The sequence below is a fragment of the Astyanax mexicanus genome, chromosome 1 (assembly GCF_023375975.1).
Source record: "Astyanax mexicanus isolate ESR-SI-001 chromosome 1, AstMex3_surface, whole genome shotgun sequence".
Lineage (NCBI taxonomy): Eukaryota > Metazoa > Chordata > Actinopteri > Characiformes > Acestrorhamphidae > Astyanax > Astyanax mexicanus.
In genome coordinates, this window is record NC_064408.1 from 60,794,747 (window position 1) to 60,821,632 (window position 26,886).

At 37.3% G+C, this 26,886-nt stretch overlaps 1 protein-coding gene across 1 annotated transcript in view; it reads left to right on the forward strand.

Moving 5' to 3' along the window:
• Positions 1-26,886, forward strand: part of si:ch211-191a24.3 (tensin-3) — a 68,471-nt gene that overhangs the window by 31,473 nt on the left and 10,112 nt on the right. Inside the window, exons 15-21 of the mRNA XM_015604839.3 lie at positions 7,575-7,684; positions 8,809-8,941; positions 9,319-9,399; positions 23,845-24,001; positions 25,016-25,359; positions 25,745-25,831; positions 25,972-26,103. Of these exons, the coding sequence (XP_015460325.3) occupies positions 7,575-7,684; positions 8,809-8,941; positions 9,319-9,399; positions 23,845-24,001; positions 25,016-25,359; positions 25,745-25,831; positions 25,972-26,103 (1,044 nt within the window). The remainder of the gene's footprint in view (positions 1-7,574; positions 7,685-8,808; positions 8,942-9,318; positions 9,400-23,844; positions 24,002-25,015; positions 25,360-25,744; positions 25,832-25,971; positions 26,104-26,886) is intronic.

Consider the following 26,886-nt stretch of genomic DNA (forward strand, 5'->3'; position numbering starts at 1 on the left):
CCTGGGTCAATTTGACCTGGTGCATGTTTGATTATCCAAAAGATGTCTGAAACCCAAAAAATCCTAACCAGCAGTGTAAATATTTAATTACTAACTCCATTTCTAATTATTCTTTTAATATTTGGTACAATGGTGTTCCTTACATCTAACAAGTAATGGTTCAATTAGTATAATTCACTAATTTGTTTATACAAAATACACATTCCAACTTTTTTTTAATGTTTTACTATTTTATTACTTTTAAAAAGACCAAGATATAAAACTCAATAGTTTTACGTAACTATAGATTGTTACCTGAAAGGCCTCTTCTCCAAAGGAAATGATATGGAAAATTCCAATCAAAAGTGCATGTTGGCAATCTTTTGTAATCTAATTGTTCATCCCCAAAATTGGTCAGACCTGTATGAGGCAGGAGCAAGAAAGTAAATACAGGAAGAGTCCTGTATCAGTGTATGTGTATCAGTACAGTTTATTATGAAAGAATGTCACAGTAGGCAATAGTTTATAGCTGTAGTAATTATCTGGGCACATTTAACTCAGTCTCGTGTAGCAGACTTGATAGTTGGGTCAGATCAAATCTGACACCACATTAAACTACTCATCGGTTCATTTGAAACCAGACATGCCACCTCTTCCCCAGGGGTCTTTTTGTGGTTGTTTTGGTCTCCAGTATGGTCTCTTACACTGAATGAAATGCTTGTCATCTAGGCATATGCTAAACATTTAGGCCTTACGTTTGTTTTTGCTGGAAACCTAATTGGAACAATTGCAATTTCAAACATTAAATACAGACCCCCCAATCAACACTGCAAAAAAAAAAAAACCCTCGCAAGACATTTGAATGTGCTCACTGTGTCAGAAAAAGAAAAAAGAGAAAAAGAAAATAGGGAACCTCACTCTCTGTGCTTTTTTAACTGATGCAGAAAGCTTATGTTGGCTAGGGTAGCAGGGCCGCTGCTAAGGTTTTGGAGGCCCTAAGCATAACTGGTCAGGAAGACCCCCCCCCCCCCCCCCCCCCCCCAAAAAAAAAAAAAAAAAAAAAACACACACACACACACACACAAACACAAAAGGTTTACGCAAAATTTTACTATTTATTAAAATTACACATGTAACTGTGAATATTTACAACGTTATAAGTAAGGCCAATAACAGTGAAGAACAGCACAAGAGTACTATTTATAATGTATAAATAATAAATGAAACGATGCATGTCTATTTTAAGCAGTGGACACGTCATTTACACAAGCCAGCCTTAAAGGTTATGAAATTATCGTTTATATTCGTGGTGTATTTATATCAGCCTGTCAAAATCTATAGAGCTGTCTGATCCTGCTGTCATACAGACCATAGTGCACTGACGGCATTAGTCAATAGGTAGGCTACTCTGTTTATTAATTTTTTATTAAAGTGCCACGTGCCTTGCAATACCCAGATTAGTTTCTAGTTAAGCGTTTAAAGCTACCAAATCAGCAAAGCCAACGTAACTAGCTCAGGCAACTCCACTGAACATAAGTAATCAAAACTATTTAAACCTTTATCATCGAAGTTACTCACCAGAAAGGGATGCATGGGCCTCATCTTTCTGCTTCTTTTTCTTCTTCTCAGCTCCAGACTCAAACCGTCGCTTCATAGTTGAATTACCATTTAGTAGCAACTTCGTGCGGTGAACTTGTCTCCTGCCAAACTCAAGTAGCGTTGCTACTTTAGTTAGGAATAAGGTTGCCAGATAAGTTACGATTTTTCATCCTATTTGTTTATTTTATTTTAAGTTTTTAACTTACACAAATATTGCACTGGACAAGTTTTTGTATAGAATGGCCACATACACTTTAAAAATGGTTAAACATGCGCAAGATTTAGCGCCTCCATGCATTTTTTGATTATTTATTTGACTGGAAAATGTCACATCTGGCAACAACCAACAGAGCAAACCGAGCCGTGCCATTTCAGGCAATAGGGGTGGGGGCATTATATTATGCACAAAAATAATAACGTGCTGCTTTTAAGTAGTAGAGTAGGTGCCCCATGCAATGTTTAAAGACAAAAAAGATGAGCGTATCATAAATAATTCACATTGGGTTTTAAATTTAATAATGTCATAATTTCAACACATTTCATTCTCAGTCAATTTGGCTCCCTGCAACTGCAAAATGGTTGAGGCCTAACGCTGGCTGCGTTGTCTGCGTATGCAGAGCGGCGGCCCTGTAGGGTAGACTTAAGTTATGGCAGCGCACACACATGTCCACATAATGGACCTCTGTGTCGTGCTTTGAGCAGGTAGATCTAAGGAAAATAAACTCCTTTGCAGTTGTCTGTGACGAAAGTGATTCTGGGTAAGCAGTGTGTACGTGTGCCTGCATAAGCAGAATTGTGTAAAAGTGTGCGTGTGTGTGTGTCCACGTGTTTGTTTTAATTTGACATAGTGCCCTTTGCTCGCAGAGCCAGTATAACATGCTCTTCCCGGCTAACTGTGCTACACTTGTCGTAAATTTGTTGGACGGAATGCACACTTTCCGTAACATTGAAGTTCATTCCCCATGAGCTTGAAGCTGCTAACAGTTCAAACAGCCGTGCAATCCAGAGATGTTTTCATCCATTCAGCAGAGATTGTTTCTCTGCCTGTAAACTTTACATAAAAGATACAAGATGTTTAACCACCTTAATGATGTATACTTTATATACTGTAAAATAAATGCTTGTTTATGGACACATTTTTCGCTTATTGGCATTGGCCAACCTTACCTCAGGTGACAGCCTGGAAACACCCACACCTATTGTAAGGCGTTATCTTGTATGTGAGGTTGAACACTGCTCAGTGTACTCATGGTACAGCGATGTAGGTGGTGAAGATCGTGACCAGCGGCGTCTGGATAGAAGTGTCCATGAGAGCAGCAATTACCACCTTCATGTTCACCAGTACAAAAAGTAATTGACCATTACAACAGTTACTGATCATTAATCTGCTTCTTGAATTGATCAACATTTCCTAATTTAAATGGCTGTAAGACTGCACTTCTGAAGGCAGACACATCTCTATATAGACTAGACCTGGTCTGTGTCACATGTGTACGTTTGTGTTCACACTTTGGCCACTCATTCTAGATTCTGGGAGATTTTATCTGACTCTTGGAGACTGGCATCAGGGAGCCATTATTGATATGGTAGACTCCTGCAACTTCCGGGAGACTTGACAAGTCTGTAAATAGAGGAGAGTCTCACCTTCTAAAGGACCCTAAAACTACTACTAAAATCAGTTCAGCTTTAACTGGTTTCTTGCATTCCTTATTATTATAACTTAAGAATAATTAAACCAGTTTTCAGTGTGTCCACATGAAATAATATTTCTGATACATTAAAAGTCATAGAGACAGATTCATGAACAGAGTAGTAACCAGGTTGTGTGTCACAACAAATGTGTAGCAGTGCATTAATTCTAGTTCATAAAGTTGTAATGTTGTTTCCCAGTGCAGTTTTTTTAACAGTCATTCCATAACAGCCATTTGACTTTTTTGCACATTTTAATGATAAGTGCTCCATCTGTTAAGGTGCCAAAATGAACCAAAGATTTTAGAAATCAGTTTCCAAATGGGTCAATAGAGCAAACAAACAAACTATTAATAAACAATAACAATATTTGGTCAAGTAAAAAAATCCTCAGTCCAAACATATGTAATGGATATTAAATACATTTAATTTAATTACATACATTAAATGTATTTATTAAAAAGCTTAATGTTTAGACATGCTTTTAGACTTTCTAGTGACAGCAAGCATGTTTGAAAACTTTATGAGATTGTTTAAAAGTAATTAAATCCATTTTAGCTTTTTTGAATTTGCTTTTTATCCACATTGATGTTTTAATGGACTGCTTTTTCATCACAGTAAAATGTTGGTGCATTTTAGGAATCTGGAACATAGAGTTTGAGGTTTAACTTCACTTTTCCTTCCAGCCCAGTTTTAAAGTGTAAAATGTCTAAAACATTCAGATTTCATTCCATGTCTTTTTGTAGCTTTTTTATTGGTCCATTCATCTTATTATCCATCAATTTGGTCACAATGTAAAGAACAACTGCAGATTCAAATAATGTAAAAATACAAGCTGATAGCAGACTATGGTGATATATGTCAGAGTCTGACCTACAGAAAATCACAGTAATCTTGGTTACTGTAATGAATGGGGTCTTTTTAAAGAATGTCTGGGATTTTCCCTTTTCATTCACTCATTCACACACTGAACTTTTATGACTGAGTGAAAAAGAGCCCTGATCCTGCTGGATAGAAATACGTAGCATGTCATTACTGTAACATATCCTCTGGCACATGTCTTATTTGGAGTGTCTGTGTGTGTGTGTGTGTGTGCACGTGGGGGTTTGAAGCTGTATTGTGTAAAGGCTTTGGAATGCATTTGAAGTGGAAGATACCTTACAGACTTAGTTCTCCTCACCTCATTGTGTTGCTGTCGGTAGATTGTTAAGCTGGAACTGACTTTTTAGACACTGAACACATCAGATCACACTCAGCTTAGACGACCTGAACCATCATCTAAGCCTCTGCCTCAGTCTGATACTTTCACTTGCAATGACAGTTCCATACATTTGGTCGTATTACAAAGCAAAAATTACACTTTTCGGCTATAAGAAATAAGAAATAACATTTTTAACATTACAATAACATTTTTCTGTTCCTTAATTAGTTCTCAAGTTCAATCAGTGCTTAGACAGTTGCACCACAGTTGATTCCCAAAAAGCTTCCAATTTACTCTCTCTAACTTTATCCCATTTTCTCCTTAACCTTTTAAAGACTAATTGACCCACCCACTCATTAGTTCTCTTCCCATCACTAATAATGCTTCTAACACCCAGAGGGTGAAAACTAGAAACATGCCTTCTCAGATACATATGAAATCAGCCACTGCTTCTTTTTAAATTGCCTCTGATCTGCAGCATCACTAGGTAGCATGCATGTTTGGAGGGTAGCACAGTGACCCAGCTCTGATATATCAACTAACAGACCCCTGTACTGACAATTATATCAAGGAGAAATGTGATGTGAAATGGATTTGGGGTGAGGTGAAACATAATGTGTACAAACTTTTGTTGAATAGTCCACCTTTGTTCTCCCCCAGCAATTTGAAATACATTTTTCAAATTGCTTGTAAGCCTGTTGGGTGCTTTGGCTAAAAGCACTGTATTTCAAATTTCTGGGGGAGAACGGAGGTGGACTATTCAACAAAAAATTGTACTCTTTATATTTCACAACACCCCCATTTCACCACAAGTCCATTTCACAAGAGCAGGCTTATAAGCCTGTAGGGAGCATTGGCTAAAAGTCCTGTATTTCGGAATTCTAGGGGGAGAATGGAGGGAATCTATTCCTTAAAAGTACTCTATCATGTTTCACTACACCCCAAGCCCATTTCACACCAGTTTTCTCCTTTAAGAGTGATGGGGAGAGAATGCCATCTACCCATTACCAGTGTTAAGCAGCATCATCTGGGATTCAAACTGGCAATGCTTGGATATTAGTGAAACCGCCTTAGTCTGCTGGACCGCCCAGAGCCCCCAAATGCTTCCATTATTGAGGTTTTTAATAATTTGCCAGTAATATAAGTAATATAAACTGGACAGATCTGGTACGCACACACACATGACTCACAAGAGCTGAATTCTGTATTAATATTTTTAGTTATTAAAGGGTGTGTACTTCCACTATGTGCTTGTTGATTTGAGAAATGCCTGTTATGGGGTTAGAGTAGAGCTGGGGGATTAATCGATTTTATTGATTAATTCGAATTTACAGGTAAGGACGATGTGTTTTTAGGAAAATCGATTTTCTCTGAGTTTTAATTTTCACTACTGATGCTCCCCTGAGCTTAGCCCCACCCCTCTGTCCCGTGCGCAGCCCCGCTCCTCTCTACCTTTTGTAACAATTTGTCTATAATAGGTTTGAAAATAAAGAAAACTTAAGAAAGCTAAAAAAAAATTTAATAAAATAAAAAAACTGCTCTTATAATAACGTTTAAAAAATGATTTATGTAATTTACGTAAAAATAAAGTTATTTTGAAACGTGACTGCCTATTTAAAAAGCAACAGAAGTCGTTCATTTGTTGGAGTTCATTTGTATAATTACTGTGAATAAACTGAAGCGTTTTACTCACCCAAATAAACAGTTTTCTGGAGAGAAATCTCTGTAGATTAACATCCAGTGCCCATTTGACATTGAAAGAAAATGTTTATTTTTAATTTTTTAAGAATTACAGTTTTGTTTAGTTGGGAGCTTCCCCTAGCTTCCCCATTAGAAGGGAAACATGGCGACACCCCTGTTCCTTACTATGGTCGGGTAAAACGCACCTTAATAATCCGGTGCGCCTTATATATCAAAATAAACCAGCAAATAGACGTATATTAATAGTGCGCCTTATAATACGGTACACCTAATAGTTTTTTTATTGTTGGACAAATGTGTGTTTTATATAAAAACAGTGTTGGAATAGGTACTATGACTTGTGCCAAGTTCCTTTCTAAAGAACAGCTTTAACCAGGTTATACTAGTCATGATCATTACCATCCACTGCCACTGTCCACTGTGTGTGGTAATGGTAGGCATTTTATGATGTATTCCTGATATAGATGTGACATTTTGGATCAAGGAATGTTAGATGCCCGCGCAATTTTAGAAATCGAATGCCCCATCCATATGGTGCCATCTGTCAGGCATGACTTGAACTTTTTTTTACATTGTTTCACAACAGGTGTCTACTCCTAATAAACGGCCTTTCATTCTAGAAGAATGGGTTGTTATTATTATGATTCATTTATAATCTTTATAAACCTTATTTCCTCAACATTGCTGTATTTTTAATATCATCTCAAAGACCTTCTTTAAGCCATTCTTTAAGGATATGACATTGTTGAGCAATGCTACAGCTGCAGTTTCAGTATAAAGATAGCTACAGTGTGTCAAGGTTCAGTGTGTGTTCAGGCTGCAGGCACGATGATAGTGATTTAGAATATAGTGCATTATTTGTGCACATTTTTGTCATGGAACAAATTAAATGAGCATTAGTGAATGTACACGGATTTGCTGTATGTAGCCTGTGCACTCAATCTTATAATATAAACCATAGTTCCAGTCTTCCAAATTCTTGTCTTGGATGCTGCATGTTTAATGTTTTTCTGTGCTCCAGCACATCTGATTCTACTTACCAGCCAATCAACACCTAAATGTGTACCACAGGAGTCCTCCAGGATAACACACACACACGTGCACACACACACACAGTTAAAACAGATCAAAGTAACTCATTGGTGTGTAATGACCTCGCTAGAATGAGAAAAATTCCTAAAGCAACTTGAAAACTTTAAAAATCAAGTTTCAGATAATTGCAATGATTGAGACTTTACTATAAAGTGGTCATTTGAGTCACACACACACACAAACACACACACACACACTCGCGCACATACACACACAGAAAGGAGTTTTTTTTTTTCCAAAATGACACTGTACTATGGAATTTTCATGGAATAAGTATTAAATCTCTTTCTCTTTCTCTCTCTCTCTCTTTCAGGTTGGAAGCGTAGGCAGATAAGTGATGTCACCAACCAGCCTCGATTCAGGAGTGCCGCTGGTGATCTGTTACTGGTGTCACCTAAGCCTCCTCTCTCTAAACTGTCCCAGGTGCGTACTCACACATTCACCCACATTGCCATGTGATTCTGAAACTAAGGTGAATTTCACAAGTATGACTCATTTCACGCTGAGACAGAGTGATCATCCGGCCTCTTGTGTGTCTGTGTCTGTGTGTGTGGGTGTTTGTTTTTGTACCTGTATTTGTAACATGGAAAAGAGAGTTATTGGTTTAATTTGTTTAAATTGGTAAATCATTTGAACACAACAAATACACCTCACATTGAATACATATATATTTTTTGAATTTTATCTTTTTTTTTTTTATCCCATTTTCTCCCCAATTTACACGGCCAATTACCCAACCCACTTATTAGGACTCCCACTATCACTAGTGATGCCCCAACACACCAGGAGGGTGAAGACTAGCACATGTCTCCTCCGATACGTGTGAATTTAGACTCTGTCTCTTTTTGAGCTGCTGCTGATGCAGCATTGCCGAGTAGCATCACAGTGCGCTCATAGGAAAGCGCAGCGACTCGGTTCTGATACAACAGCTCACAGACGCCTCGTGCTGATCAACATCACCCTTTTGAGTGATGTGGTGAGAAAGTGCCATCTACTCACCCGGAGAGAGCAAGGCCAATTGTGCTCTGTCAGGGCTCCGGTAGCCAATGGCGAGCTACATGAACAGGATTCGAACCAGCGATCAACTGATCATGTTGGCAGAGCTAAACCTGCATTGTATACATATTTTATAATGAAAAGGCATATAGAAATGCTCTAAAACTACTTTTATTCGTACTTTCATAAGTTAATAAGTTAACTTCCATTAAAATTTAACAATGTTTTTGGCCTTTTTTTTTTTCATTTTTGACTCACTTATTATTATTGCCACTGTCATATCAAACTCAATATATCAATCAGTTGTGTGTTTAGAAATAAATTTTTTCAACATTATTTGCACACAGTTGTTGTCTTTTACATTGTTTAAGAGATTAATAATAAATGAGTTGGCACAAATGGTCCAAAATTACTCACAATACAATCTTGTTGCACTAACTTGTTTTACAAATTGTTGAATAATATGTCCTCTTCTGTTAAGTTTAGTAAACCTGACGTTACAGTCCACACCATGACTGAGTGTGTGTATGTGTGTGTTGTTTGTGTATCAGTTTGGGGCTGTTTATGGCACTGACACTGTGGACTATGGAGAATTCAATCCTCAGGCTGACAGATCTTTATGGGTGGACCTTAACCATCCTCCAGCAACACCAGCATTTCCAGTGTCACCTCCCACACCTTATGGTGAGTCATATAAACCTTGATTTTTTACAGTTTGGTTAGTGAACTGTGTTTAATGCAGGTCCCTTGGCTTCAAAAATGAATTTACGATCACTTAATGATAAAAAAGTAAAAAAGTATAAATGTGTAGACATAAATTAAACACAGCCGATGAGGTTTTCCTCTTAATTCCACCAGTTAACTGTATGTAAAAAAATATAAACATATAAAGCATATAAACATATAAAGCATATAAACCGCAACATATGTGCAGCTTCACAGTTCATGTGAAAGTTGGAGCTGCTTAATTTTATGTACATTTGCAAGACAGTATATAGAAAGTAAGAGTATAAGAGTATATGTATGTGTAAGGATTATTGAGTCTTGCTTTATTCTTCCAGTGAAGAGCGTGTATGACTTCAACCACGTAGACCACAGCCCTCAGTCCAGTGCACAGCACCTGCTCTCAAGGACACAGCAAGGTAAACTAAGCTCACCTGTCTGCCCCTGTACTGAGAGCAAACAAAAACGTGAAGTATTGCACCAGCACTGGAAACATGATCCACTGATTTTCCCTGACTTAAATACAGTATTTACTGTATTTTTCCTGTTCTGTTTCTAGAAATAATTCACTTTTACCCCACTGTCATAAAAACAAATCACTCTTTAAAGCCCCTTCATGGACAACTGTACTAATGCATAGTTGACAAGCTGAGAGATACAAAACTAATAGTACTGTGTTTTACACAAAAACTGTACTATAATATTATGCAGCATTGAGGTTTTGTGCACTACAGTTACAAAGTGATTTTGTTCTTCCTGTATTATTTTGAAAGCCATTATTTTAGCACACAGTTGCTACAGAATGTAACACTATGTGAATAGGTCTTCAGAACAAAAAACAAAGCTAACTTGAACATAGCATTATTTAGCAATATTAGAGCACAGTTTCAATTTACTAAACTAACCAAAAGATAAAATTCTGTAGTTGACATTTTTATCCCAATATAGTAAATACATCTTTTATAAAGGAGTTGTTGACTCATTTTTTTTTAATCAACAAAACTTTGACCAGGTGTTCAAACATTTGTATTTAACAAGTAATTTGGAAATAATAAATTGAGAGCTTGCTAATGATTACAGACTTTCTAACAAACTCTGCTTCACATTGACACGTCTGTCTGTTTAAAGTTGGCTTTAAAGTGCAGTATAAGCATAAAGGTTCTATGTAGTTCTATGTAGACTCCTGGCATATTGTTTAGGCATGAACTGGGCTTAATAATCTGTAAGAACCATTGTCTGTACTGAAGAACCCTTTAAGAAAACAAATCCACAACTTTTAAAGCAAATCATTTCGGAGTGCATTTGTAATCGTACAGTGATATGTACTCTGTGTAGTACACTGTGTGTGTGTGTCTCCAGTCCAAGTTGACCTGTAATATTACTCAAGCATACAGGCAACATGCCCATTATGCGACACAGTTTATGACTTTGCATGAGTGTGTGGGTGGATGTGCCTGTGGATGTGCACGTCTCCACATATATATATATATATATATATATATATATGTGTGTGTGTGTGTGTGTGTTTGGTGTGAGCTGACAAATAGGCTTTGTGCATGCATTTCAGAGAAGCATTCAACTGCGTCTCACACCAGAATCTCCTCCCTTGTGAAAAATCCTGCAGCCGCTGTGTTTAAAAACACTGAGCTTCTAAAAATAGCCTCCAGTGTTACAGGAAGCGGCCCTTTGGGCCAGGAAACAGGTTTCCTGTGGCCTCGGCCATTCAGGAGTTTAGGATGTGCAAATCTCTCCCAGGGTCTGCGCAGTGAAATATCTACAACTGTTTAATGACGGACAGATACACTTTTGTCTCGCATGAGATATCCTGAGAGCAACACGATGATAAGTCAGCAGTTGGTGTTTCATATAGTCCTTATTATGCCCTTGTGATGCACTATTAAATCCTTATTAAGCCAAATAAATACAATCAGCCTACTCCCTATTAATTCTAAGCAGTGAGTTGGATTTCATATTTTACATACTTTTTTTTTCTACCAAGATGGCTCTGACTGGAAGTGGTATTAAATAGCTGCGCTCCTCCAATGAACGTCGCCTCGCTTTGCCAAACATTCACACAAAGCAATCCAGACTGTTCTCATACAGAGTTCCACAATGGTGGAACAAACTACCTTCCACTACCAGATCAGGAGAATCTCTCGCTATCTTTAAGAGACTCCTGAAGACAGAGCTCTTCAAAGAGCACTTACTCTCTTAACACCTCTAACACACTAACTACTACATTTCCTTCTTCCCCTCCTTCACTCCTCTATCCTATTATTCCCCTTTGTCCTCCTTTTATCCCTATCCAAAGATGTTTTACCTTTAAACTTATTTTACATTGTACTTGACTATTGTCAAGTCGCTTTGGACAAAAGTGTCTGCCAAATGTAATGTAATGTAATGTAATGTGGACTTTATGTGTATATAAGGGTTATATTCATGCAGAAACTGATATCTGGACAAAAGAAATATTAGCACACTTGTTCGTTTACTGATTTTTTCAAAATCAAGGACACTTATCCAGGTTTGTCCTGTAGAAGTAAATGCTTCTACTGTCTAGTGAAGTCTTTCCACTGATTTCGGAGTTAATTGCCTTGATGATTTGATTAAATTCAGCCTTGCGTGTTAGTGAGGGCAGGATGAACAACAGAATGAACAACGTCCCATCCCATTCCCAGCTTCTCTGCTCATCCAAGACGTATTAGATGTAGCACCAACATTCCAGAGAAGTTCCACTGCTCAACAGCTCAGTGCTGGGGGCTTCGTACACCTCTACCTTCGTATTAGGCATGGTGCCACTAGGATTATCTTTATCTGCTCCATAGAGTTGTATTTTATTGGCAGTTTTTCTCTACTGTAACTTCCCTAAAGTAGCTAAAAGAACTTATTAGAAGTGGTGTCTACTTGAACATATAGTGTGAGTCTGAATTTAGACTAAAATTATTCATTTTAGACTAGAGAGTCAATTTATCATTATTTAGAGCTGGCTAGTGATGCTGCTTGTTCTACAGTATTAAAAATATGATTGTTTTGTGAGCTTAGTGGCGGCTTAGTGGAGCTTGGGTATCAAACCTGCAACCTTCTGACCAATACCCTTGTGCTCTAACTATTAAGCCACTGAATTAAGAATCTTCTGATCTGTGGTCAGAAGTGCTATCTATTGCACTGGTCCGAGGAAGAATAATAAGGTAATTAGTTAGAAACCAGTTAGAATGAGACCTGCCACTGGTTTGAGTGTTTTAATTTTCATTATGGATATTCCAAAATTAGAAATGTCTGTGAAAGTAAAAAAAAATGCTCATACAAATATTAAAACAATGCTCATTAATGCTCATAAAAAATAATAAAATAATGCTCATAAAAATGCTCAAATAAATTCAGTTCTTGTAGAAATTTGGGTGAGTCTGTATTAGTGCTTATATTATGTACGATATTGTTGTTTTTTTTTGTTTTTTGTTTTTTAACACACAGAATTTTCGAATTACAGCTAATGTAGACTTGCATACCATTCTGACTGACTGTTTTATCTCAGGATTTAACTCTGGATTAAGAGAAATACTCACTAGGGTGGTTTCCCAGACAGGGGTTAATCCTAGTTGTGGACAACAAAGTGTTTTTAATGGAGATTTTTCTTTTGAAGGAAAACATAGTTTATGACTCTGCTTAATCCCTGTCCAGCAAAGTGACCCATAAAGGTCAATTTAAAACTTTGAGGCTTCGTGCAAAGATTTTTTTCTATAATAATAGTCTAGTAATAACTCCTCTATTTTGATTTAAAAGGTAAACACCAAAATTGTAGTTAAATAAATTGTATTTGTGTTTAAAATGAATAATATTATAATAGTATTATTACTGTTGCATGTTGTTTGCAACAGTTTAATCATTTAATAAATATAAAGGGCTTTTTTTCAACGTACTCTGGCTTAGACGGTATTACACAAAGCCACATTAGTGCTCCCGGTCAGAATTCAGTTTTAATTAACTATTTATTATAAAGATTTCTTTTTTTTTTTTTTTTTTTTTTTGAGATACTCTGTCTAATACAGCGTTAAACCCTAAAGCAGAGCAATTTAATAAATAAAAACAAACAGGATGAAGGATGAACCCCTGAGACCCCGGCTACATATCTAGAGGATGTGTTGTGTATTTTAATTTCCTGATGTGGGAAAATTGCAGATGGTTACATAACTCTCCGTGTTTTTTTTATATTTTAAATAAACAGGAGATAAACAAGAGATGAGCAGAAGCTCACTCAGCCAACTAGACACTGACAGAGTGATGTAAATATTTACACAGATGCTTGTGGAGAGGAAGAGGACTTTCATTGGCAAAAGGATTTTAATGTGGGGAACAGCATCAAAATAGAACTCTTTGTAAACCTTATTTCAAAGTATCAAAACACTGAGATGTGAACAAATCAATTTGAATGAGCACCAAGTACTTTGTTATTTATGTTATTTTACGATGTTTTAAAAGGAGATTCACCTTCTGGCCCTTATTTTTTTCAGCTATTTTAACTCAACCTAAATTGTCAGCATGTTTGTGATTGTAATAACAGCTTTCGACCATAAGGGGGCTGTTCTTCCACTTGCTTCTTCATTGTGGCTCTACCTTTGCTGTATAAGCTCTTTGGAAAATACAGGTTTTGTGGCTAGAACTTAATGTTTGTGCTCCTCCTGCAGATCTGTGTTCATATTCTTGTCATATACTCTACATTTATTAGCATTATATGTGTACAATGCAACCTAAAGTAGTCAATGAAGTTCAGACCTTTTCCTGAAGATACACTCCTTCTTGGAGACTTCAGGTCCAAAATATGATCCTCAAATATTAAGATTTTGTAATGTAATTCATGTGATTTTTCAAAAACTGCTTTTGCTTTTGCATTTCATGATTAACTTTTCTGGCACCATTATAACATTCTACAGCCATGGAATTGATTATAGACTGTATTGTAGATCACAGAAGTCAGATCATTATTGTATTGTTGGTTCCATGTCAGTTTTAGGTGTAATCTGAGGTGGCATTTTGTTTAAGAAAAAATATCAGTGTTTTTAAAGTTTTCTACATCGGACACTTTTTGCTGCACATGCAATTTGTTCTATGCAAGAACTGTCCTCACTAGATTGTCTAAATTGCAAGATCTTTAATGAATGTAAATATGAAGTTGCTGCATGCACCCTTACATTACTGCTAAATAAACTGATACAATTAAACTGGCACCCACAACAAAATACCCTAAACAAAATGTCAAGAATAACAAAAGGTGTGATAATTCTGTAGTTTTGTCAGTAATACAGTTCAGTTTGAGTCTATAATGCAGTGTAGTTTCTTATGCACAAGTATGTCAGCAAGTTATAAGTATAGAGATCCTCCACCAGTCTTACACACTGCTTTTGGATAACTTTATGCCCCTCCTGTTGCAAAAATTCAAGCAGTTCAGTTTGGTTTGATGGCTTGTGGTCATCCATCTTCCTCTTGATTATTTTCCAGAGGTTTTCAATTTGGTAAAATGAAAGAAACTCATCATTTTAAGTGGTCTCTTATTTTTCCAGAGCTTTTATGTATGTATAAGCTGTACATATAAACACAAATATCCATATTGGATATACAGAGGCTTTATCATAATGACCCCAGGATCTCAGTGCTATACCAATCAGCTGAAATACCATAGCAGCCACCTGGCAAAGACAAAGAATGTAGAAAGTAGAAACTTTGCTTAACCCAAAAGACACCATAGTAATAATGTTTAATAGTGTAAAATGTTCCTTAAAGCACTCTGTCCTTCATTTCAACTCATACATTCCCTAACTGACATATACTGAACATCTTGAGTGCATTGCTGCAGGACAGTGTGTGAATGTGTGATCATGTGATCTTTAGAGAATGTAGGAGTGGAGGGTTAGTGCTGGAATTAAAACAAGATCAATTTAAAATAGTACTTTCTGCTTTTATAGCTCTGTTTCAAGCATTTTACAATTTAGAAATAGAAATGTTTTGTGATCCATATAACTAGTTCTCACCTGATTTGTAGAAAAAAGTAAGAAGAAACATGCTTATTACATTTATTTGATTTGAATTTTTAATTTGGTATCGCTGTTCAGAAATAGGTCTGGGCTTTTTTTAAATTGGAAATTACTTAAGTTACACAACCCTTTTACTAAAAATATATACTAAGAAGATAATCTCTTACTGGAAACACCAAGCTACAATTATAGATTTAAAATAATTTAATAAAAAGTTTGTTTTGATTCGTATGGCAATATGTGTTTGATTGTTGTTCTTTCTTTAAAGGGAAAGTAATATTTGTATATAAACTGATACTAGGTATTAATCACTAAAGATTGGTCTAGATTACTTCTCTAGGTATAGCATGCTTCAGTGTAGCAATATGATGTGATTTTTTTTTTTTTTTTTTTGGGTGAAGAGCAGATGTTTTGGGTGGCTCCACATGCCAATAGAGAAGTGGAGTATACGGATGTGAGTAAGAGGACATCCTGCCCTCTGACCCTTGGTGCTGCCCTTTTGGTTGTAGACGACAGATTGCCAGCGTTCTGCTGTTTATAATGCTGAGTGCTCAGTGAAAGGCTGTGAAGTCATATGTAAATGAGACTGAAGGGCTCTCTGTGTCTGCCGGCCTCACACCAGGTGGGGCAGTCGTCTTCCCTCCTCCCTTTAAACCTCCCTCTCTCTCTCTCTCTCTCTCTCTCTCTCTCTCTCTCTCTCTCTTTCCTCAAAGCTGGAGTCACTCAGTCAATAGCACATTACTGTAGGAATAATGAGTGAAGTAGTTTTCCATCTGGAGCCTCGTCGTTCTCGGCCAACTCAATGACTTCATTCAATCTGGGCATAGCAGACAAATAGAGAGAGAGAGAGAGAGAGGGGAGCGAGCGAGGGAGGAAGGGGGAGAGTAACAGGAGAACAGGCAGTAACTGTGCCGTTAATGTTTGTGCCAGGAAGCAGACCACTGAGAGGAGAAGAAAGGGAAGAGGACTTCAGAGTGAACTTTAGAGAAACAAAGCATTTTGGAGAGAGATTATTTCAGTGAGGACTGAAACTGCCCATAGACGGGGGACAGAACGCTGGTCAGAGAAGCAGCAAGTGGTTCCTCTGTTGTTTTTTGTCTTCTTTTGAATGAAACTCCTGTAATCAGTTCTTCATCATGACTGCTTCTCTAGGTATGTGTACAAATGGACTCTCTTTTTCCTTTTTTCACTTCTGCCACTTTCTAGGGTGCATTACGTCTGTGTAGTTGTGTGAGTCCTTATGCTTTTGTGAGCTAGAGTGTATGTGTGTGTGTATGTGTGTATGTATGTGTGTGTGTGCTAATGCATTAGCCATTTGCTGTATAGGCATCTCTAGCAGGTTTGCATTGTCTCCTTGGTTAGAAAGCTACCTTGGGATGATGCCTTCTGCAAGACAACTTCTTTTCTGTTTTCTCTTTTTCTGTCTTGTCTTCTCTCATCTTCTATTGTATATCCTTCTTTCTTCCTGTAACTACTCTTGTCTCACAATCTTTTGGACTTGTTTTTCATATTATCATCTTTTGTTTTTCTATTCTCCTTTCTTTCTGCACTTATCATCTTTTGTTTTTCTCTTCTCTTCTCTTCTCTGTTCTTCTCTTCTCTCTTCTCTTCTCTTCTCTTTCTGCACTTATCATCTTTTGTTTTCCTCTTCTATTTTATTTCTGCATTTGTCATATTTTGTTTTTCTTGTCTCTTTTATTGCTGCTCTTGTCATCTTTTGTTCTTCTCTTCTCCTCTTTTCTATTTCTGCACTTATTATATTTTGTTTTCTCCTCTTAAATTTTTTGCACATATTTTGTTTTTCTTGTCTCTTAGATTTCTGCACTTATAATCTGTTGTTTTCCTCTTCTCTTCTCGTCTATTTCTGCTCTTATCATATTTTATTTTTCTCTTCTCTTCTATTTCTGCACTTATCCTCTTTTGTTTTTCTTTTCTCTTCTCTTTTCCTTTCTTCTCTTCTCTTCTCTTCTCAGGTCTTCACTTCATTTCTCTTCATCAGCCTCCTCTACTCTTCTGAATCACCTCCTGTCTCCTCAGGCAGTGATAAAAGGCACATTCCAGCCATTCAGGAAAATGTTTTTGTATTTACGAAAATCTGTAGGAATGTCACGTTGCTGATCGTTAAGCAGATGCCTCCTGTTTTATTTCTACCATTTTTTTCCTCCCACCCTCCACTTCACCTTCATCCATGTCTGATTTTAAAAAGCAGTATTTGTTCAGATTTTGCAGAGATGATGTGCATGAAAAATGAAATCAGGTCACTTGATTGGTGTTGTGCTAATGTGTTCAGCATGCCCTGAGTGTGATTGTGCATGTGATGTGCTTCTTTAGGTGGAGCACAATGTGTGGCAATGTGTGGAGCACAATAGTGGCAGACTTTAAACAGATTTATAGGAGGTCTCGCTGCAGGTCTCTGCCTTGATGTCGCCTGTGTTTTTGGATCTCTCTCTGTGGGCCTGTCAGTGCTTCAAAGAGTTTGGAATTCCTCACATGTCTCTCTCTCACACACACACCAGACTGACCACTGCATTCTGAGAAAAACATTCTCTCTCTCTCGCTCTGTCTCTTTTTATCTCTGTTTACTTGTCCACTTATCCTTGGCTTGGCCATAACTCACATCATTGGGATAATGAAGTGTTGTCTCTGAGAGAAAGAAAGAGAGAGAGGTTTGGCAGTTTGTTTTCTGGTCAGGCAGATTCACTGAAATGATTTAAGGGAATTTGGAAGAGGAAAAAAAAGGTTGGCGTGATTCTCCCAACATCAGCCAGTCAAGTGTGTGTATGGGGTACCTGCTTGTGTGTGTCATGGCAGCATGTGGTGGAATGTTTCCTGCCAATACTGAAGAGACTGCTTTAGTATTCCTCATTTCTTTTCCTAAAGGAAACATTTTTTGCAGTCTTGTGATGGGGAGAATGTGGGTCGTACATAATTGTTGTGGCCCAAAAGGTGTGCTTGATTAAAAACACTCGATCAACAAGCTTAAACAGTTTTTGGTGTGATGCCATAATAAAATGTACTTTTAGTGGAAGCTCTTATTTAGTTAGACAACCAAAAATAACTTTTCTAAAAACGTTTGTCAGTCGCTGTGTGAAGCGTCCCTCCAAAGTTTGTTTTTTAGTTTATTTTAGTTTAACTAACAACCACTCAGGATATTTTATTGTTAAGGTAATTTCTTACTGCAATGCATGCCATCAATGAAATCATCAGTGGGGCCTAATGTTTCCCAAATTATCCATTGAGTGTTGCTGAAACTCAAAAATCTTCAAATAAATCTTTATAATGGCCACTTTACAGGAGAAGGAAAAACTGTCTTAGCTGTCAAAGAGTGTCAGTGGAAAATCTAAGACATTTAAAGCAATTTATGATTCTGACTGAATGTATTTTAAAATCAGACTCATTAAGTGAAAAACCTGACAATATTTTCAGGATTTTTTCCTGACAAAGACAATGTGCCAGATTAGACTTCTGGGTAAGGAGAGAAGGAGAATAAGGCAGGCTAATGGTTTTTACAGAATGCAGTGGGCAGCGTGAGTGTGCATGCAACACGTGAGGAATTTCAAAGTCTTTGAAACACTGACAGGCCCAAAGAGAGAGAGAGAGAGAGAGCACAAAAACACATTGGCAACACTGAAGCATGGACGAGCAGCCAAATCTGTTAATGGGCTTTGACGGTGCTTAAATTCTGCCACATTTTAGTCAATAGAGAAGAAGCTGTCAGGCTAGAAAGCCAGGCTGGTGAGCAAGCATTTCACTCTGTTCCGTTTCAGTTAACTCATTCTTTAGCTCTGAAACCCTGTCCGATTTAATGGGCTTTCAGCCTTTCGCTAGTGAAAGTTAGCCAGTAAATGAGAGGCTATTATTTAAAAATAGCATGGAGGCATTAGACCTTGAAGGTAAAGTCAAATAAAGAGTTTGAGACTACCCTCTCAACTAAACCAAACTTAGAATTTAAAGAGACTTGAGTCTAGATGTTGATTTGAGGGTCAATCCAGTGTAATTGTGTAAAGCAAACCTACTTTTGCAAAAGCTACATGCATTACAGGATGAATCTGTAGTGTTTACTTATCTTTCTGACATTCTGTGGTTCTCTAAACCTGCTACCTCCCCAATAACAGTAGCCCTGTTCAACTAGACCTCACAGTTACTAAACCTACTAATAGATATCACAAGAAAACTAATATTAAAGGAGCTCTGCTATTAATTATCACTAGAGGTGTAGCAGTACATGTATTGGTACTGAATGATGGTCTTGGTTTCATGTAGTCTTGTGATGGAGTCATGTTTGATTGCAACTAGTGTGACACAAGATGTGATCATAACTGATCTATTAGTTTATGTCTCATGTTTAAAGAGAATTAGGACTGAATGCACATCTTGACAGATTCATTTATTTGGGCTCAGGCTCGAATTCCAGATTAGGTATGTTACAAAATTCACAATAGACAAACATGACCTGAACATCACTACATATTCTTGTCACCCCATACACCTTATCCAATGTTCCATATATAAAAAACAAAACTCTGGTGTAAAATGGACACAATGTAACTGCAGAGAGAGAGAGAGAAAGAGAGAGAAAGAGTACTCATGTCAAAGCTGCAGATACAGGTACAGGTGGTATGAAGAATAATCAAGCAGTTAACTGATTCAAAGCTTGGAGGGCTTCTCTAAGTATTGTGTTTTTTTTTTTTTTTTTTTTTTTTGCCATATTGTCGACCCTTGCGTAGGTTATGAGATTTTAGTCCACGCTATGTGTGGAAATTTGGAAGTCACAGAAGTACCTCATCTGTGAATCAGTCATTCAGTTCATGATGAATTACATTCCAGAGAACTTCCTAGGTAAATCCAACTCAGCTGTTGCTGGTGTTTCATACAGACTTTGCAACATGCCAGGAAGAGTCTATATGACATCACTGGGGACTTTGCAATCTTCTTAGTCATGTTCCTCCTTGACTTCTGGCTAGTGGCTAAAGATGATGACAAGACTGTTCAGATATGATGCTAAATGGTGAATGGAGAAGCAAGATATGTGATCTTTAGTTGTATATATTTATGCAGTCTAAATTTAATGATAAATATATGAATGGGATTAAATTCCTTTGGTTTATCCTCTTGGTTCTCTCCTATACAGCTTTGATCATAACAGACGGATACTTTTCAACTTTGCTCATTATACTCTCTCACTATGAGTGTGTGTGTGTGTGTGTGTGTGTGTGTGTATGCGCGCATTCCTCCTCTGAATGGTGAGTTTGTTAAGCCTGTAAAACTGAAGTCGTCCTTTGTCTCTGTGGCATGCAGGAGATTTAATCCAGAAACACTCAGTTGTCAGAATCACACACACACACACCCCACCACAAACTCTCGATTCTCTTGAACTCAGCTCTGAACTGCTAACAACTCTGAAATCATTAGCAAATTTAAGCTGTGTAATACAGGCACACTTCCTAACAAATGCAAATTTGCAAAAACTGTAAAGCTTCCTCTCATTCTCTCTCCCTCTCTTTCTCTCAGTCTCAGTGTGGGCCCTGGATATTTTTAAAAAAGGTTTTTGTCTCAGTTTAAAAAATATATATATCTTCGTACACACAAGCAGCATTTTTTTTTTCAAAAATCCCCGTCCACATGGAAACGCCATACCACTCAAAAACACTGAAATGAACATAGGATTCTCTAGACATTCTGAAGTTTTCTTACAATTGTCCCACCAGGTGCTTGTTCGTCCAGGCCTGGTCCAGAATCTCCATTTGCGGTAAAGTAAGGAGACAGGAGAATCAGAAAAAAAACTGCCTCTGCGGTGTTGGATAATGTGAGAGTTACATTAAATTAAGCTGTGAACAAATTAATTCACAAATTGCAAAGAGAACAGAACTAATTCAGCCACTGCCGCTGTTTCAGGCTCATTCTGAACAGGCTAAGCTAATGTAAACAAAAAGCAGATATGCGCAGACTCGCTACGTGACGTCAGCATTTTCAGAAATCTCTGTTTTTACTGTCCACACGGCTCTGCGAGCGGAGTTTTCAAAAATCTCAACCCTGAAAGCGTTTTCGAAAATCGAAAAAAATGTTTACAAATATCCAGAATTATGTGGACAGGCCTAAATTATATATGTGAAGTTGGTGTTAGAGTATACAGTTACTCTGAAGCACTGGCAACTCTCTGTATTCCTTCAATCAGTTCGGATTCCCGTGCTACTGCAGGTCAGCACCAGTAGTTTGGAAGAATGCTCCATATCTGTTGTGGTTTTCCTTCATGTCTGTGATGTCCCAGCAAGTGGTTTCCAGCAGGAAACAAGCCAAATTCCTGCTGTAATCTCATTTGTCCCCAGCTTTCAGCCTGTTGACCCAGCATTCAATGGAGCTCTTTTCTGTTACTTTGCGGTGCGTCCATGAGATCATTGCCCATCACTCTGTGGACAACTATAGCTTTTCAGTAGTTTAGCTGGTGTAACAAAATAGACCTTTATCGTTCTCCTCCAACATGTTTAGCTGTCTAGGGATGTTTTGTTGGCAGGAGTTCTTGATAGTGGAAGGGAATAGAGGCTAAAATGTTAAAGACATTTACATTAATTAAACTTGATTATGTTGCACTTTTTCTCATGTTACCATCATCATTCAGAGATTCTAGATCCATTTCCTTGTTAAAAGGATCTAAATATGTCACAATGTGATTCCAATATGTGTACTAAAAATGTCCACCTGCTGGGCTCTGTGTGTTGAACTGAGTCTGTTGTGAGTTATACAATATCATGGAGTGTTGGCCTTTGACCTTTCTCCCTTGGTATGGAAAATGCATCTGCTGTGGGGTTGCTCCCACCCAAGGCCATCTCAGTCCCCCCTCCTCTTTGTGGAATGGTGGAAGGGTTGGGACCTGCAGGTCGTTTACTCTCCATTTCAGGGGCCAACTTTCTCTGATTGGCTGGTTATAAAAAGATCTGTTTTTATTATACAGTTTCAACCCAGACTTTCATCTCCAAAACTACCATCTCTCTCACACTCTTAAACCTAAAAGAGAGATGCTGTGAAAGAATAAGCATTGCTACATTAGAACCACTATGGCTCCCAAAAGAATCTTTCAGGTAATGGGATTTATAGTACAGTATTTTTTGTATTTGTAATTAGAGGTTCTCTTTTGAGGAACCTTTCAAAAATGACTGAAAGAGTAAACTGTATTAGGTCTGTTTAACATCATCACTGATGTGGCTCTTTGTGTCTTAAGAAGGTAGAGTAGCTCTCTTGCTGTCTTTTATGGAAACACTGTCAAAAATCTATCATATACTATGCATCTGATTACACCATTAGAAAAAAGAGGGTAGTTTGTGTTTTTTTAAAGATTGGTACAGCCAAACTACTAAGAGTCAGACTGAAAGTTTGTGTAGTAGATTATAAAAACGATGTGAAAAATAAATCATGTCAGATCTTGTGAATCTTGTGAATTAAACATTGCAGTCACACTCATTCTGTCACAGACATTCTTTAGCATGCATTCTTCCTGAGCTGGCTAATAATCCTACTGTGGGAATAGGGCTTAGGGTTTCCGCGCTTTGGGAATATGCTTTGAGGTTCAGATTTCTGGGCTCTTTCTCTCAACTCCAATGTATCACTTGTGAGAAAGCTTTTAATTCGATCAGTCACCTCTTTCTGCTCCCAGGAGATTGTGCCTTTGTTTTTCTTATGTTTAAAATTCTTGGATTTTGTCAAAACGTCCTACTATGAAATGTTTTAAATTGTTTAATATTTCATTTTAAAAAGAATGTTTTAAAAGGAATTTTAAAGCTTATGGTGGGGAAATGCTTCAAAGCTACCTGACATTTTTATACTGTTCTAATAATATTTAGAAATTGGCAGTGCTGTGTGAGACAGAGGAATTGGGGGAGCCTCCTCTAAGGCTTGTTATGTGTACTATCTCAGGAATGTGTGGGTGTGTTTGTCTGTGTTTGTGCAGTCCCCAGCTCCTTAACTGTAAAGGCAGCTTGCTTAATTGATAACATACTCCAACATGTCTCCTGATTGTTTTTTTTGTGTGAAACTGCTAATAGTAGGGGAAAATGTTAAAATAAAAAAATTATTTACTCAAATGTTAATTGATTGAGCAATTGTGAAGATTTTACGGTCAGTTTAATCAGCAACACAGTTCGAAACTGACAAAGGAATCAACACATCACACTAAAAACAATTAAGACTACTTCAGTTTCTGAATCAGTTTCTCTGATTTTGCTGTTTATATGTAAAATGAACATTGTTATTTTATTCTATAAACTACAGACAATGTTTCTTCTAAATTCCAAATAAAATTTTTATCATTTAGAGCATTTATTTGCAGAAAATGAGAAATAACTGAAATAAAAAGGTTTAGAAATCAGAAGTTTTCATGCATCTTGACATGTTCTCCTCCACCAGTCTTACACACTGCTTTTGGATAACTTTATGCTATTCCTGGTGCAACAATTCAAGAAGTTTAGCTTGGTTTGATATAAATATACAGCTCTGGGAAAAAAATAAGAGAACACTTAATGATTATAGTTTTCCCTGAATTTACCAAATGGAAAACATCTGGAATATAATCAAGAGGAAGATGGATGATCACAGGCCTTCAAACCAAGCAGAACTGCTTGATCTTTGGCACCAGGAGTGGCATAACGTTATCCAAAAGCAGTGTGTAAGACTGGTGGAGAAGAACATGATCTGTTGGATGCACTGCTTCTATTATGTCTACTAGAAGTGCTCCATTCCATTCACAAAAAGACCTTATCAATATGTAGTATTGAGCATAAATGTGCTGGGTGTAACACATACAAAATAAAAATCTACATGTAAAGTGTGTGTTTTATTTCTTGACAGAGTCACGGGGGTTTGTGGACAGCATGACACACACTCCCATGTCATCAGAGGGAGATCTGTTTCGCACTGAAGTGACGTCGAGTCCTGCCTCCTGCCAAAGGATATTTGGATCCATGCGATCAGTCAACACATCCAGCCCGCTTCCCGTCAGTGACAGGTACTGTCAATCAAACCTACCATCCCAAAAGCCCCTATATCCCCCAGCACTTTATGCAACGGTTTAATTGCAGTGTAATCTTTAAAGGGTTTCTTGCAATATTAAAAGTTATTAAAAGTATTCAAAAGTTACCTTTAATTATTTATTATTTTTATTTATATATATTTTTTTTATTTAAAAAAAAATTGACAGTGCACCTTATAATCCAGAGCACCTTATGTATGCATTTTACCAGTCAGGTTAAGCCACTCTGCTAAAGTACAGCCTCATAAGGGTGAGTTTTCATGGAATGTTTTCAAATACCTATGGCTGGGTGCAGCAGCATTAGCATTAGCTGCTAAGCTCGCTAAACACTAGCACTTTCGGTGTTCAGAGGTGAGAATAGCTGACTGTAGTCTGCGTGTTTTCTCGTCTTAAAATAATCTACATCGTACGAACCGCTAGCTTACATTGTCTTGGTTTACCGGAACACTTAGGGTTCCTCAGTCTAGCGTTATTGAGCGGCATTTACGTCCTGCTATGCTGCTGCACCCAGTCTTAGTGAAATGAAAGTTCACTGAAAACTCACCCTTAGACAAAATAATATTTGAAATCTAAGCTTACTATAAGTAAGTGGAAGTGCTTTATTCACTAAAATCAACAGTTTTCAGGAGATTAACATCCAGCACTTGTGAACTTTAAAAGAAAATTTATTTTTTTTATTTTTTCATTTTTTTTTTTAAAGAATTACAGTTTTATTTAATTACGCAGTTCCCCCAGTCCTCATTATATATGGCGACACCTGAGCTCACTTTAATGTAGGCATCCTTACTAGTGTCGCTTAATGCACCTTACAATCCGGTGTGCCTCATGTTTGAAAACAAACCAGAAAATAGACGTTAATTGACAGTTTTTCTTATAATACAGTGCGCCTTATAGTAAAATATGTTCATTTTTATTGATGGATTTGACTGTGACACTATAGTTTTACTTGTAAATTATTCAAAATGTCCGTTTCCATTTTTTTCTATCTAGCCCAACTGCAGTTCATTCCTGGTTGGAGAGTGGCTCTAACACCCCACTGAGTCACTACACACCCCAGCCCTCTCCTCCGCTGCCCCTTTCTGCACCCAATGCTCACAGCTCCCCCTGGGGTGGTGCCCGCAGTCTGTCCTCCTCTCTAGGAGTAGGAAGCTTGGAGCACAGTCTGCTGGAGGCTATGGAGGGTCTGGAGTCTCTGGGCTTAGAAGGAATACAGCCTCCGCTGTTGCCCCAGAAGAGGAGAGGGGTGGATGGTGGGGACATGTTCCTGAACTCATCACTCAGCAGGACTGCAGTCAGTAACAATGGATCACCTACAGGATCAACACCGAGCCCAGGTAGGATTATTAGTCAGTTTTTGGCCAAGGACACTGTGTAATGTATTATATATTATTTTATAAATGAACAGAATGTACAAAACAGAATTTACATTAATGTTCATTAAAAGTAGCCCTCCCTTTTTGCTGTGCAAATCGTCTGTCCTATGAAAAACACTTATCTCCATTTTTGTCGATTTTTTGTTTACTATATTTGAACAGACTAACTGTCCCTTACACTGTGCCAAAGCTGTTTAGTTTAGTAAATGTAACAATTTAACCATTATATAACCATTGCATCTAGAACATTTTTCCTGCATAAACTGTCTATGTTTAGACAATTATTCATAGATTTTTTTTTTGTGTGTATGATTTTTACAAATAGTGTTGTTAACATGTTAAACAGATCCATTGTCCGGTAAACCTGACAACGCAAAGTTCGTCCAAGACACATCAAAGTTCTGGTACAAACCGGACATCTCCAGAGAGCAGGGTGAGCATCATCATCATCATCATCATCATCATCATCATCATCATCATCATCATCTCACTGAAGAGTTTCTATCACTTTATTATTACACTACTTCCCCAGGAATCGTAACTCATCTGTTCTTATCTCCTGGTGTATCACAGCTATCACTGTGCTAAAGGATAAAGAGCCGGGATCCTTTATCGTCAGAGACAGTCACTCCTTCAGAGGAGCGTATGGACTGGCCATGAAGGTGGCCACGCCCCCTCCCTCCATCCTACAGCAGAGCAAGAAAGGTAAGAGGGGCAGAAAAAGAGGAAAAAAGGGTATATTAGCTACATTCATAGTTCTAGTTGGGGGAAAAAACAAAAACAATGCCTCAAATATTACTCACTATCAGAACATTCAGAACATAAGAATATACAACCTGTTACATTTTACATTTATTATTATTACATATATAAATTATTTTTATATAGGACGATATAATTATATACATGATGAAACTCTTGACACACATTATTGATTGCGTCAACATTGCTTAAAGAAATGTTGTTGTTTTTTTGTTTTTTTTATCAAAGGCATGGAAAAGTGGAAATTACTGTATGAACCCGTCAGGGTCTTACTTTTCTAGAGCAGTCCTGAAGAGAGCCAGTTTAATCATTCGACATTTTTTAATGGTCTTGGCGACTGCAAATGATATTGTTAATACTTTTAAAGTTATAAAGCCTTTTTAAAATTGACTGTTCATTTTTTTTTTTAGATTTCCTTCACTTCGTTGTGACATAGCACATATTTCCTTGACATTTAAGGTTTAAGAAGAAAAATCTTAAAAACTGTTGTAAATGATACTGATAACCAGCTGTGAAAAAATCTTTGGAAGGTCAAAATGTCAGTTATAGAGGTGCTCTGTCAGCAACTTACTGACTGCCTATATACAGTACCAGTCAAAAGTTTTGGACACAACTTCTAATTGAATGTTTTTCTATTTGTTTCCTACATTAATACATTTATAAATTAATACTGAAGATATCCAGACTTTGAAGAAACACTTAAGGAATCATGTAGTAACTTAAAAG